Source organism: Dermochelys coriacea, chromosome 13, assembly GCF_009764565.3.
Source record: "Dermochelys coriacea isolate rDerCor1 chromosome 13, rDerCor1.pri.v4, whole genome shotgun sequence".
Classification (NCBI taxonomy): Eukaryota; Metazoa; Chordata; order Testudines; family Dermochelyidae; genus Dermochelys; species Dermochelys coriacea.
The window spans coordinates 26,997,398-27,011,448 of NC_050080.1; the positions used below are offsets into that span (position 1 = coordinate 26,997,398).

General features: G+C 46.9%; 1 protein-coding gene across 2 annotated transcripts in view; it reads left to right on the top strand.

Annotated features, from left to right (window-relative positions):
• The window catches only part of AHCY (adenosylhomocysteinase), a 54,399-nt gene that overhangs the window by 30,587 nt on the left and 9,761 nt on the right, over window positions 1–14,051 (top strand). Inside the window, exons 6-10 of one of the 2 annotated variants that reach the window (XM_038369742.2) lie at window positions 498–705; window positions 1,571–1,658; window positions 2,619–2,736; window positions 7,885–8,083; window positions 9,249–9,254. In XM_038369742.2, the coding sequence (XP_038225670.1) occupies window positions 498–705; window positions 1,571–1,658; window positions 2,619–2,736; window positions 7,885–8,083; window positions 9,249–9,254 (619 nt within the window). The remainder of the gene's footprint in view (window positions 1–497; window positions 706–1,570; window positions 1,659–2,618; window positions 2,737–7,884; window positions 8,084–9,248; window positions 9,255–14,051) is intronic. The other variant, XM_038369741.2, reaches the window with a different exon arrangement.

Here is a 14,051-nt window from a genome sequence, read left to right on the forward strand (position 1 = left end):
AGTGTCCCACCTTGACATTTGGAACAATCTGTAGGCTTCTGTAGCAAACGTTTAACATGGAATCTGAGTGAACAACAGCTCCCTGCTGTGTACATATGAGAGACGCCTCTTGCTATCCATGCCTCTGTATGCAACAGGCTCCCATGCTTTATTCTGTTGTTGGTCACTTTTAGTAATCCTAGGGAGGCTGTTTTCAGGAGCCCAAGAATTAGCCAACAGGCGCAATACACACACAAAATCTCTCTTATTAGAGTACTCCTGGATGAGGAGGGTTCTGACAGCAGATGTCTGCTATAGCCATCTGGGCCGGGTTCAAAAGCCAGTGAAAGGAATTCAAGCAAACCCATGTTCAGTTGCACTGATGTGGTTAAAGGCAGTTAGCCGACTATCAGCCTCATGGTATTTGATAAGTTCGCCTAGCTTCTCTGTAAATAGGAAGCACGTGTGTCTCCTAGCGTTTGCTTCAGCTCTTCTGAAACGGCTGCTTTCCTCCCCAGAGTAAATTCGATAACCTTTATGGTTGCCGAGAGTCCCTTATCGATGGCATTAAGCGTGCCACAGATGTCATGATTGCTGGGAAAGTGGCCGTCGTGGCAGGCTACGGTGATGTCGGCAAAGGTTGTGCTCAAGCCTTGAGAAACTTTGGAGCCAGAGTCATCCTCACGGAAATTGATCCAATCAACGCGCTGCAGGCAGCCATGGAAGGTGAGTAGCTGCGGATTGTCGGGGTGGGGGATTCGGAACTTGGTGCACCCATTGGTGGATTCTGTAGTCTCTTGTAGAGTACTAAGTGATGTTTGGCCAATAATCACTAGGAGGATGAATATCCCTAGTCCTCTGACAGAGGCAACTCCTCTAGTGTGATGGTGCCCATAACGGTCTGTTCCCTTCTGATTGTTGGGAGAGGAGTCATTAATGGGTTAAATTACATGCTTCTGTTGGGATGCTTGATGTTCTCCTCTCCAAATAGCTACTTGGATTTGAGGTTGCACCATAGTTGAAACTTTTGGGTTAGGCCCTCTCTGCTTCATCATGCTGTAGCCCAGTTTCTGAACAGGTGTTGAGCGAGCTCCTTCTGCTCAGATATCTCTAACCTCCATTCTGGGTTAAGACTTCAAGGGACTCTCTCTGCTTGAGAATACCAAGCATTCACTTCCATTATGCTCTAGGCTGCTTAAGGAAGGTGAAGCCCTTTGTGAAGCCCCTGCTTCATAGAGTGAAAAGAAAGCAAATCAGACTCAATGATCCCTGGACCCCCTGGCTGTTCCATGTGCAGTCACCCCACTTCTGTGCATGAGTCCACGCATACACACGTAGGGCTTTGTGCTCTCACAGACGTGGAGCCTGCAAATATTGCAGATGCATCTTTCTTTGAGAATGTGGCATTATGTCAATCATTGCATCGCATGGACACTCAGGATGAAAGAGTAACAGGTGGGGGATGATAACCTCTTGTGCTGGAATTCCTGTTTAGTATCAGAACTGAACTTCTTACCTTCATGTGCTGGCGTTGGCTGGGAGAGGAGGCTCTTGCCAGGACAGAGAATGACCATTTTCTTTTGACCTTCAGGTTATGAGGTTACGACCATGGAAGAGGCTTGCAAAGAAGGGAACATCTTTGTCACCACCACTGGATGCAGTGATATCGTGCAGGGCAGGTACTGTCCATTCCCTGGCTGAATGGAAACTGACTGGTGTTCAGATATGGACATGACTCTGCTTGGCAGCACAGTGGCTGGCTGTTCAGCTCTGCGGGGTTGGGTTTTGTTCACAGGTGGTCAGGTTTTCGGTCTCCAGTGGAGATTTTTGAACGCCCCAATCATGGTTTCTTTGGGGGCGCAAGGAAAGAGGAGTAAGGGGGTGCTGTGGTCTGGGGCAAGGGGCATTGGTGGAGCCATAGGGAACACTGGAATGGAATAGCAGGGCGTGCTGGGGATTGGTGGTGAGGGACACTGGCAGAGATGTGGGGGGAAGGGGGAATCCAGGACCAGAGTAATAGGTGGGGTATGCATGTCAAGACTGAGGCACACGGGCAGAGCTGGGGGAGGAAGCTGGGCCAGAACCTCTGGCCTGCCTCTGACTCTCGCTGCTACTCTTGTCCCCAACATTAGGAGAGACATGACTGATTCTGTTGAAGGTTTGTGATTCGCAGATGTTGCTATAGTGATGGCCCAGGGGAACGTTCTGCCTGTTGCAGGATCTTGCCATGGCTCTCAGGAGAGAGATTCCATTTGTGAGCTAATGGGGCAGGAATGAAACAAGCTCATTGCCCCTGTCGTGCCTGACAAATATCCTGGTGGCCCCTCCCCTCAAGCCCCAGCTTGCAGTCCCTCCATCCGGAGCAGTCCCACTGCCCTCTTGCTGCTCTTGTGCCTGTGAATATTGACATCATAAGGTGAAATTAACAAGGGGTGGTTGATGAGGTGACTCCCCCACCCAAGCCTCTTTCAAGGTTACACTCTGGGTCCCCACAGGATGCCGCCAACCCATTTTCTCAGGATTCACCTTGTGTTCCCCCTTTCTCCCTGCATGATGCTGTGCTGCTAGCCAGCGCGGGTGGAGTGGAACATCGCCCTCCGATGCCCTGCTCCGTGACAGAGCCTGGTTTCTCGTTGCAGACACTTCGAGCAGATGAAGGACGATTCCATCGTATGTAACATCGGCCACTTTGATGTGGAAGTTGATGCGAAGTGGCTAAACGATAACGCAGTGGAGACGGTGAACGTTAAGCCCCAGGTGAATCAGCGCTCAGCAGGATCTAGTGTGGGAGAGAGGCAACTAATCAGAATCAGTGTCTTCTCCATGCATAGGAGGGCTGATTCTCCCTCAGACACTCTTTTCCATAACTGGAGACCCCCCAGCCTTCCTCCTGGCTGTTGGAAACATGAACAGGTTCTCCTTTCTTCTGTATCAGATCAATAGGCAGAAGAAATGATGCACAGTTGTATTGCCTGGCATTTGGAACCATGGGTACCCGTTAGACCAGGGCCATCTTTGGCTAGGAAGCCATGGTTTGGCTTGTTCTTTGTATTGTGACCACCTTGGGAAAGGGAGACCCAGAACTTACAATGGTGCTAGTGTAGGCTGTGAACTGGATAAAGACCATTCGTTACCGGAGACAGCTTTGATAATGTTGGGAGGGGGTGAGCTTGGAAAGGCGTTTGTTTGCAGTGCCATCATGGGGCATGGTCTCTGGCTTCTGGCCTGGCTCACTTCTCGAAAGCTGGCTGGGTCCTCCAATAGAGCTGGCTGATCAGAGGCTAGGACAAATGGCATTTATCCTTCCTCTGGGCTCCTGTGAATGAGGCCTCTGAGGTTGTCGTGAGGCTAAGCTAACGGTTAGCTTGGCAAGATCCAGCCAGGTCATCGTGTGCCCTGCTGACCTGCAGAGCCTGAGACATACTGGGAGCATCTGTTCAGATTCTTCAGAGGGCCGTCTCCAGAGTAAGCAGCCAGGGGTCTGCAGCACCTGGCAAGGATCGGCCCTTTGTGGTTGGACTCTGTAATGACTGAGCTCAGTGCTAAGAGGAGGCAGGAGAATGGAGGAAAAAGGAAAACGTGTCTCGGCATCTATCAGGGTCCCCAGTAACCCCCGAATAGAGAGTGAATTGGCAAAATGGAAGGCTAAAAGGAACGTGGTGTCAGTGCACTCAGGTGGATTCTCCAGATAGACTGGAACCAGCAGGGGTCCTCTTTGCCAACAAGCCAAATACAGAGTTGCTTCTTTCCCAAGGGACTGGGATCAACAAGAGGGAGGCTTGAGCTTCCTGTCAGTCACAGCCACCCGGTCTCCTCAGTGTCTTTCCTTTTCCGTCCAGACCAATGAGGAAAATTCAGCCGGAGAGTGTGTCAGTGATTCTAGAAGCCCCCTATTGGCCCCAGGGCTCTGGCTCCCCAGCCGATTGAGCTGTCTTTGCCACTTCCATATCCCCTTCCTGTGTCGAAACATCCGAGTCATATGCTGCCCATGTTCTATCCCTGCCGTGGCTGAGCGCCCTGGCAGAGCACTCGGGTGTGGGCAGACTCTGGCTGACATCCTGGAGATTGAGCAGAGCAACTAGGAATGAAAGCCTGTTCCACAAAAGTAACTGAAACCTTTTCAGTGTTGAGAAAGAAAAGCCAGACGGATTGGGAGGGAAATCTGACTTAATATCCCCAAACTTCAGTCCCAGGGCAGGGTATCAATCAGAGAGCTGCAGAAATTCCTGATTGTCCTCAAGTCAACTGAAAGCTAGAAAGCATTTTTTTTTAAGCTGTTTCCTCAAAGAGTAAACTAATTTAGGAGAATTCCTTTCCTGCATATGTCAAGAGATTCCCAAGGGCAACAGTACTGAGTAATCTCCAGGAAATGCATGGAACAGCTCCCTGGCACTTAAATGTGGTCCTGGATGCAATTAACCAAACCACTATATGTACCATGCACTCTTATTCTTTGATTTCCCTGTTCTTCTCTCTCAAAGTAATGTTTCTGGTAGCCATCTCTTCTGCACGCAGTGTGTCTGGCTGTGTGGCATTGTTAATGGGATTCCACTGCTGTGCTGTACAGAATCTTTCTGCCAAGACTCTGAGCATGTGGAACATGGTGTTAGAGGGTTCTCCCCTCATTCTGCACCAAATCTAAAAATTCCAAGGAAAATCTCTGGTCACCACTGCATGTCCTGGTACAGCCAAGACTTACCTGGCAAGAATCTGGGCATTTAGAAAGTCTCGACCTAATAGATAAAAGGCATCTAAAAGCACTGATTTAGGTAGCTAAAGTGCAACATAAAAGAGGAGTAGAAGGTGTAAGAGCAAAATGCTACAGGAAAGATCAAAAACTCTAGAATAAAGACATCATCTGTCTCTTGGACTACGATCATTTCGGTCCAAGGTAGCAACTTGGCCAACTACTCACCTATTAACTTAGTGTGCCTGGCAAATGAGCCTCGGGGTACAGCCTGTAAATATTCAAGGCCATCTCTTTGGTTTCACAATTGTAAAACCTTGATTTCGGAATTGTGATCCTGCACAAGAGACACACTTGGCACCTAGGGAAGAGGTGTGTCTCATCTTGCTGCTGTGACTCACCTGTTAATTGGAAGCTATCTACGGTGTTGTACTCTATAGGTAGAGTTGTTCGTGGGAAGTTGACAAGTTATGTTTCTGATTTTAGCTCAGCTGTGGTTCTGCTCTTGGTGCGTTCCCATTGGGCTTGGTGACTGACATGTCTGGTTCTGCCACCTCAGCAGCAGAGCAGAAGGAAAACCCAATGGTAGGCAAGGTGAACTTGGACATGCAGAGGAGAGAAGTTGTCATGTGTTCAATCTATTATCAGATGGAGAAAAGCAATTTAAAATTCAGAAAATCCAGAGTGAAGCTCCTTCACAAAATGTTTTGTTTAGGAGAGCTTGGCTAGGCCTCTAAGGAAAGGGGTTCAAACAGCCAGAGCTGAAGACTCATGAACGGAGTCCAGTAGCAATATGGCAGTAACTGTTGCAGCTCCACCCTATTGTTGCTGCAGTTCCCCAAGGCTGTGGTCTGAACCCTATGCTAGGCACTATAGGAGCCTGCAGGCCAGTGACTGCTTGGCTGATCATTCTTGCTGCAGTGCCATTGGAGAGTAGACTGGCCGCTAGGAGAGGGTGGTTAAGCGTGTGATAAATCTGTTTTCAATTAGCTAACTTGGAATGCTTTAGGGCAAGATCTTTACAAATGCTCAGCTCCTCTGAAAATGTGGCCTTTAGTGCCTGAGATCAATCACTTTGTCCCTTTGCCAGGTTCCTCTGGCTTTAACAGGGACAGCATGTCAGAGGAATGTACAGCCATGGGGCTACATCCATCTTTGTAGTTACCAGTTTCCTGTAGCTTCTGCCTGGCACCAGGATGGGAAGTGCCAAGAGAGGTCCTTTTCCCTGCACTATAGCAGTTTGTAAATGGTTCCCTTCTGTTGGCCATTCCACATGAGTGCTTCATAGATCCCCTCTTCTCCCTTCTCACCTCCATATTTCACTCCAGGAAGGGCTCTGCAGATCAGTGATGGCCCACGAATTACACCTGGAGAACTACTGTCCCAGAAGGAACATTGCAACTAGGCATTAGATCAGGGTTTCTCAAACATTGCACCATGACCCCCTTCCAACAAAAAAAATTACTACAAGACTCCAGGAAGGGGGACCGACGCCTGAGCCCCTCTCTCTCCCCTCCCCGGGAGGTACCCAAGCTTGAGGGCTTCAGCCCTGGGAGGTGCGTCTTGGACTTTGGCTTCATCCCTGGGCCCCAGCAAATTTAATGACAGCCCTGGCCACCCCATTAAAATGGGGTCGTGACCCACAGTTTGAGAACCGCTGCATTAAAGAACTGTCTTGCTAATTCCACCCAGCCTAACTGGAGTAGGAAGGTAGATTTATGGCCAGTCTGTTTAGGGCTTCCGTTTGAGGGAGTTGCATTTACTTTGCACACAAAGAAATAAATTACACAAAAGCATTGAAGTGAGAATATCTCTAGTATTTAAGCACAGGGAGAGAATGCCCTAGCTACATCACTATTCTCCAGTAAAGTTTTTAATACAACCTGTGGAATTCCTTTGTATGAAAAGGGAGAGACCACGTTAGTTTAAATTTAGTGCAAAAGTTTATATTTTGTACAAACAAGCTTTTTTTAAAATCTCAATAGAAATATTTCTTCAAACTTTAAAAATCCCCCTGAGAACAGTTGTGTTTAAATTAACTCTGCGCCTTAGAAGGCTTGAAACTTGTATATGGTAGCACTCGGATCAAAACGGAAAGTGTTTTATGTGCAAACTGAGTGAAATGCAAACATTTTAAAAAGTGTAAATATTAAGAAACTGTTTGTCTTTCACTTTTCAAAAACTTAATATATTAATAGCATAGGCAAAGAGCTATAACGTGACAGTGTCCCTTCAAACAATGACAAATACCAAAGATCCAATCTATTCCGTACTAACTCAGCAGAAGGCCTGAGCAGTGACCAGAGATGACACCAATATAACTTTGAGATCCAGAATTGGTCAGAATTGTACTGTTGGCTTTAATGGAGTAAGTTCCCAGATGTGGTAAAGCAATAGGAAAGAGGGAGCCAAGTTGTTACGCAGAAATGAATAGCAGGACTAGCTTGTGCCCTCGATGCCTGAATAAACTGTCATGTGGCACCCAGTAAACCTCTTGCATTGAGAAACGTGACAAATACCACAAGTCCTGGATTTTGCCCATTCTTTTGGGGACAGGCACAGAGACCCTGTTCGTCATCTCAGTCAATCTTACATTGCTGTCCACTCCTCTCAGCAGATGAACTTGCAAGATCACTTGTTTCTGGGGAGAGACTTGTGGCAGACCACATCATCTAGTTGAAAGCTGCCCCTGGGTGGGGTGGGGGGGCCAGAAAGTAAAACTAACTGCGTTTGCAGTCTAAAGTGGAACTGCCTTCTTGTCTATGTAGCGAGATGGGTGTGATGGGGAGAGGGGGCAGACTGTAGATCTATGCAGGTGGTCTTGACACACTGCATAGATGCACCTGTTTGGTTGTGTGCAGAGAACCACTCTGGCTCTGCATATGTCAGATGTGTGCTGTTAGGTAGCCCAGAATAGTCCCCCTTCAATGGCAGTAGACATGCAGAAATCCTAGGCCTGGATAAACGATTGATTCAAAGTCAATCTTAATGAGCAGCAGCTGCTAAGTTCCATGCTGGGTGAGACCAGACTACAGAGGCTAGACAAATGTTTTTGACTTGGACGGTGTGTGGTGTCAAGCTCAGTTACAGTCAAAGTCTAAGTTGAATATTAACTGCTGGTCATCTGTGCAGGATGGATGGGGACTGCCAGACTTTGGATGGAATACACTGTCTCCGTGCTCCTGTCTCATTGGTGTTTGTTTTTGTTTCCCGTGAAGGTGGACCGGTATACATTGAAGAATGGCCGCCACATCATACTTCTAGCAGAAGGCCGACTTGTGAACTTGGGCTGTGCCATGGGTCACCCCAGCTTTGTTATGAGCAACTCCTTCACCAATCAGGTGTTGGCGCAGATTGAGCTGTGGACCAATCCTGACAAGTATCCCGTGGGAGTCCATATCCTGCCAAAGAAGGTGGGTTAGGGTGCAGTGTTTTAATATTATTTCCATATACTTGCACAGGAGAACCCAACCCAATCCTTCAAATAGACTTGTAAGTAACCTAAGTTTAGAGAGCTAAAGTCCAACTTCGGCATGTGTTCATTCAGAAGCTGACAAAATGTCTGTACAAAGCAGAAGGTGGATGAGACCTACCCCAGGGCTGGGTAGTGCAAGGTTGTTCCATAGTACATCTTCCAGTCTTGGGTAATTTTCAGTGAAATCACCAAACCTGTAGGGTTTGCACACTTTCCTTGGGAGGCCATTGCACAATCTACCAGCTCACTGTTAGGGAAATTTCCCCTCCCTAAAGCTTGCCTCCTTTTCCTCTCTCTAATATTATCCAGTTAGCCCTAACTACAACTAGAGCTAGTTGACATTTTTCAAACCTTTTGGCACCAAAACCACACATTTGAAAACGAAAATTTTCACAAATTTTTCAGTTGTATGAAACTTTAGTTGCAGTGTTTCTACATTGCTGGGAGGTATTGCCAATTCATAGAAGGATCGGGATATTATAGAGGAGGTCTGGATGACCTTGTAAACTGGAGTAATAGTAATAGGATGAAATTTAATAGTGAAAAGTGTAAGGTTATGCATTTAGGGATTAATAACAAGAATTTTAGTTATAAGCTGGGGACGCATCAATTAGAAGTAATGGAAGAGGAGAAGGACCTTGGAGTATCGGTTGATCATAGGATGACTATGAGCTGCCAATATGATATGGCTGTGAAAAAAGCTAATGCGGTTTTGGGATGCATCAGGAGAGGTATTTCCAGTAGGGATAAGGAGGTTTTAGTACCATTATACAAGGCACTGGTGAGACCTCACCTGGAATACTGTGTGCAGTTCGAGTCTCCCATGCTTAAAAAGGATGAATTCAAACTGGAACAGGTACAGAGAAGAGCTACTAGGATGATCCGAGGAATGGAAAACTTGTCTTATGAAAGGAGACTCAAGGAGCTTGGCTTGTTTAGCCTAACCAAAAGAAGGTTGAGGGGAGATATGATTGCTCTCTGTAAACATATCAGAGGGATAAATACCGGAGAGAGAGAGAGAGAGGAATTATTTAAGCTCAGAACCAATGTGGACACAAGAACAAATGAGTATAAACTGGCCACCAGGAAGTTTAGACTTGAAATTAGATGAAGGTTTCTAACCATCAGAGGAGTGAAGTTTTGGAATAGCCTTCCAAGGGAAGCAGTGGGGGCAAAAGATCTATCTGGCTTTAAGATTCTGTTCGGTAAGTTTATGGAGGAGATGGTATGATGGGATAATGTGATCTTGGTAATTAATTGATCTTTAAATATTCAGGGTAAATAGGCCTAATCCCCTGAGATGGGATATTAGATGGGTGGGATCTGAGTTACCGAGGAAAGAATTTTCTGTAGTATCTGGCTGGTGAATCTTGCCCATATGCTCAGGGTTTAGCTGATCGCCATATTTGGGGTCGGGAAAGAATTTTCCTCCAGGGCAGATTGGAAGAGGCCCTGGAGGTTTTTCACCTTCCTCTGTAGCATGGTCACTTGAGGGAGGATTCTCTGTTCCTTGAAGTCTTTAAACCATGATTTGAGGACTTCCATAGCTCAGACATAGGTGAGGTTTTTTGTAGGAGTGGAAGGGTGAGATTCTGTGGCCTGCGTTGTGCAGGAGGTCAGACTAGATGATCAGAATGGTCTCTCTGACCTTAGTATCTATGAATCTATTTCTGGTGCTTTGCTTTTTGCAAACATTTTCACCATGGTTTTTGGATTTTTTTTTTTTTTTTAAAAACACAGCGGCAAATAATTTTTCAATTTAACTTTTGATTGGGAGCAGGCTGTGACGTTGTCATGTAGTATCCTGACTGTTGGGTAGGATATGCTCACTCTAGTTATGTCTCACAGTGTGAGGGGGAGAGGGTGTGTATCTCTAATTTGGACAGTTTAGGAAACTTGAAAACATTTTTTTTATATATTTGTGACATTTTTGCAAAGAAAAGGAAAAATTTCAACTCTCTGCTCTGACCTAGTTTTGCCATGTGACCTTGGGTATCCTCTGCTTCCATTTCCCCAGCAGTTAAATGGGAGCAATGCATCCCTCTCTCACAGGTGTTGAGGCTAGGTTAATGTTGATTGGGATCCTTAGAAACAAGTTGCTTTGTGAGGTCGGTGTTTCTAATACCTGAAGCAGAGAACAATCTGATAAAATGGATCCATCAGGAGGCAGACATCTTGTTTACATATGGCATCTTACCTGTGAACAAACTAATTCTTTTATCAGGTATTTGCTTAAAGGAGCTTCATTGCACCAGGATGTGGTTGGTTTTAAGGGTGCTAAACATACACCACTGACAATCTTTGAAGTAGGGCTGCTCTTGTAGCCAGAATGTTGCTTACAACAGAGTTGGACCGCAACTTGTGACAGGAACACTCCAGGTCACACTGTGGTTTAAATCCATGACCTGGCTCATTTTGGCTCATGTAGAATTGTTCATGCTGTACACGTCAAGGTGTTCGTAGCATGTTCTGTCTGTGCCTGCCCTGCTTTAGTGGCTAGTGGATCAGTGGTAGGTCTCTGGCTTCATCCCAGCTCTCCCCTATCCCTTTGATGGCTAGTGGTGCGAGTCTCTAATTGCAGCTGGCTCCTATGAGGAGCAGGATGGAGAAGGGAGAGGGAAAGCTTCCAACCCTCCCATCCCCTTTCCACACCTGAGCAGAGCTAGCCACAATCTGGTCTTAATTGCTTAAATGTCCACCACGTCTCTGCAAAATCTGTCTGACTTGGATTTGCTACAAATTCTCCTGGGTTTTCTCTTTTCAAGTTAACATGATCAGTGGATTCTTTGTTCTTGGTGGCGGGAGGAATCTGGATCGTTTCACAACTGTCATAAGTTTACAAAAAAAACCTGTCATCTGGTCTCAATTTTCGGAAACAAGCCTGCAAATTAGACGAGACGGTCGTTGTTTGAGAGAGATTCTGCTGTTAAGTCCCTGGACCTTTGAAATATGACCAGATCCAGAAGTGATAATGCAAAAAGGTTTTTCCTTTGGTCAATAGATTAAACAGATATGGAATTGTTTATGAAGGGTTTGCTGAAGGACTTCTAAGCTCCCACTGCCACCTGTTTAAAATAATTAGCAAGAAAAGTGTTTTGGGAGGAGATTTGTGGGGATCAATCACGCCAAAGAGTGGGGGAATGCATCTCTGCCGTTCTCCTTGGGGGAAAAAAAAACTTTATATGAAGTCATTCAGTGGCTATGCTTACTTTAATGCCGCCCCTCAGCACACAGCTTCAAGCCCCCTGTAATGCTATTCCTAGTAATAAAACCCAATAAAACCAACTGAATAAAGGAGATGATCTGCGATCTAACCACTCATTAAGCCACAACCAGTTCATTTTATGTATCTCAGATAGGACTAATTTGCATCAATGTTTGATTTAGGGCAGTGCCTAGTACCAGAAACCCCAGTTAAAAAACATGGCACTTGGTAGGGGAAGGTTTTCAAGGAGGTTATTGGGAATTGGCATTAATGTGCCGGAACAAAAGAAAGATGTAGGTAAAATTAAAGTATTACCAAAAGAAACATTGGATAGATTTGTACAGACTATCTAGTGCATGTTTGTTTGAATTTCTGTGTGTAATCAACAAAACAACTCTCCCATCCAGGAAGAACTTTTCTGTTAGCTTGTTCAGGCATTTAAAAAATCCCTTTTGTGATCGTGGCGAGAGAAGACAGACTTTTTAGATCTCGGCTGGTAGCGTGATGATTTTTTGCAAGTGTGTGTCCTTATCTAGTGGGGGTGCATCAGTTCCCCTAGAATAACTTGAAATCAACGCTTTCAAAGCTAACCTTGAATGTGAACCTTAACCTGTCTGCTTGCAATCGGGCAAGAAGCCTGCTCTAACAAGGGCTGTGTACCAATTGTTGTTCTTTGAGGAGTGTCCCTGTGGGTGCTCCATTTTAGCTGTTTGTGCACCCCTGCCTTTCTAGTTGGAGATTTGCAGTAGCAGTGCCCTGGTTGGCCGTGCACACATGGCAGCCATCTCACGCCGCTCTGAATGGCTAATCAGTGCGCACAGCCAACCGTCCCCCAGTTCCTTCACTACTGCCATTGGCTTTGGTCAGAACAGCAGTGTCATCAAAACCTTGCTATTCCTTTAGTTCAACCCTCGTAGTTTTATCCTTCATTTACTTCTTCCTTTGTTTTTTCTCTATTGAAACCAACCAAAAAAACCCCCAACCTTTTCTTTTCTTTTTTTTTTTTCTTCCCTCCTGAGGCAGCTATCCGCCTCACAGCCCAGAGACACTCGGAAGGGCCTATTCCCATTCCTTCTTTGTAAACAGCCTTTCTGGCATGCCTGATTCTCCAGGTTTTAAACACTCTCTGACCTGTAGACGGTGAATCCCAGTCTCAGATGGTCACTTGCAGTGTGTCCATTGTCTGGGAGAGAGACACATGGGACAAAAGTGCCACCACTGCAAAGAGCTGACAGCGAGGACTAGAAAAGCTAGGGATCTGCAATTAAAACTTATGATGCTGGAGAAATCCCTTCGACCTGCTTCTTATCCTGAGCGCAGGACCTTTCCCCGCCAGCACTCACCCGCAGCTGCATCAGACATGGGATCCTCTTCAAAAACCACTGCAAAGGACCCAGTCCCATAGAAAACCACAAAAAAGTGGTCTCACTCCTTGCCTCAGCGAGAACAGCCTCAGAAAAGGCAGTCTCCGACCGCCAAATCTGCCTGGGTACCATTGGCACTTAGAGCCACGGACCGAGAGGCATGAGGACCGTCTGGCACCAGGATCGCCCGAGGAGGAAAAGACCACCTGCGGTCTAGCTCTAAGACAGGCTACTTCGGCACCGAGCAGCGCAATGGCGTCACCTGCTGCACCGATACATTGCTGCAGGTCTACGGCACCGGCAGCAATCACAACAATTTCTAATCAAAGCCTGCCTCCTCTGTCGCACTGAGCTTCCCTGTGCCACAGCAGTTTGTAGGCAGACCTCTTCCTCATGTCCATTCCAGGGACACCTCTCTTCGGTACTGACAGTACCCCAGCCAGATCAGGGCCAAGCCTGACTAATACACCTGCTGGATCAGCCCCTCCTCTCTCCAGCAACAAGGAGGAGGAAGTGGGGGCAGGAATGTGCACCCCTCGCCATTTCTCGCCCAAACCTAGACCCTCACAACAGCAGCCAGTAGCGTGGCAACCTCTGCAATGGATGCCCCTTCCTATAGTCCTCCCACCAAACTGGCCATATTGGGACTCCTGGGCATTATTCAGAACCCAGAACGTGCAACAGCCCTTCAACCCATCCAGGTCCAGAACACCCAGATCACAGCGATCACCTTCCCCTTCTGCCCTGACCTCCACAGCAGCTCTCATGCAGGAAGCAGAAGCAATTGAAGAGCCACCACTGGGTGGCACCATCCCCCACCGACCCACATCTCCTCTTCGTCTCCTGACGAAACAGTAATGCCTCCTTCCACATCAGGCGATGACTTCAAATCCTTCCAGAAATTATTTAAATGAGTGGTTGACTCCCTCAACGTTTCCTTGGCAGAGCTGCTGGAGACTTGCATAAGCTGATGGATATTCTCCATACATCTACTGCCAAGATTGCACTGTCCATCAGTGCGGCCATCATGGACCCAGCAAAAACTGTCTGGCAGATGCCAGCTGCAGCTTCTTGTAAAAGATTAGATAAGAAGTACTATGTCCAGCGATGAGCTGCCAAAAGCTGAAGAACTGGTTCCTTCACTTGCTCCGGATCTTCGGTGGCACTGAAGGGCCTGCCACTGAAGTGCCACCGAAGACCCGGAGGCGCCGCCCGGTGAGTAAAAATTAAAAAAGGGATTCTCAGGGGAGCCACCCCAACCGAGAGCTCAGGTGGGCCGGAGTTTGCCCACCCATTTAACAACCGGTTCGTGCGAACCAGCTCCAGCTCACCACTGACTAT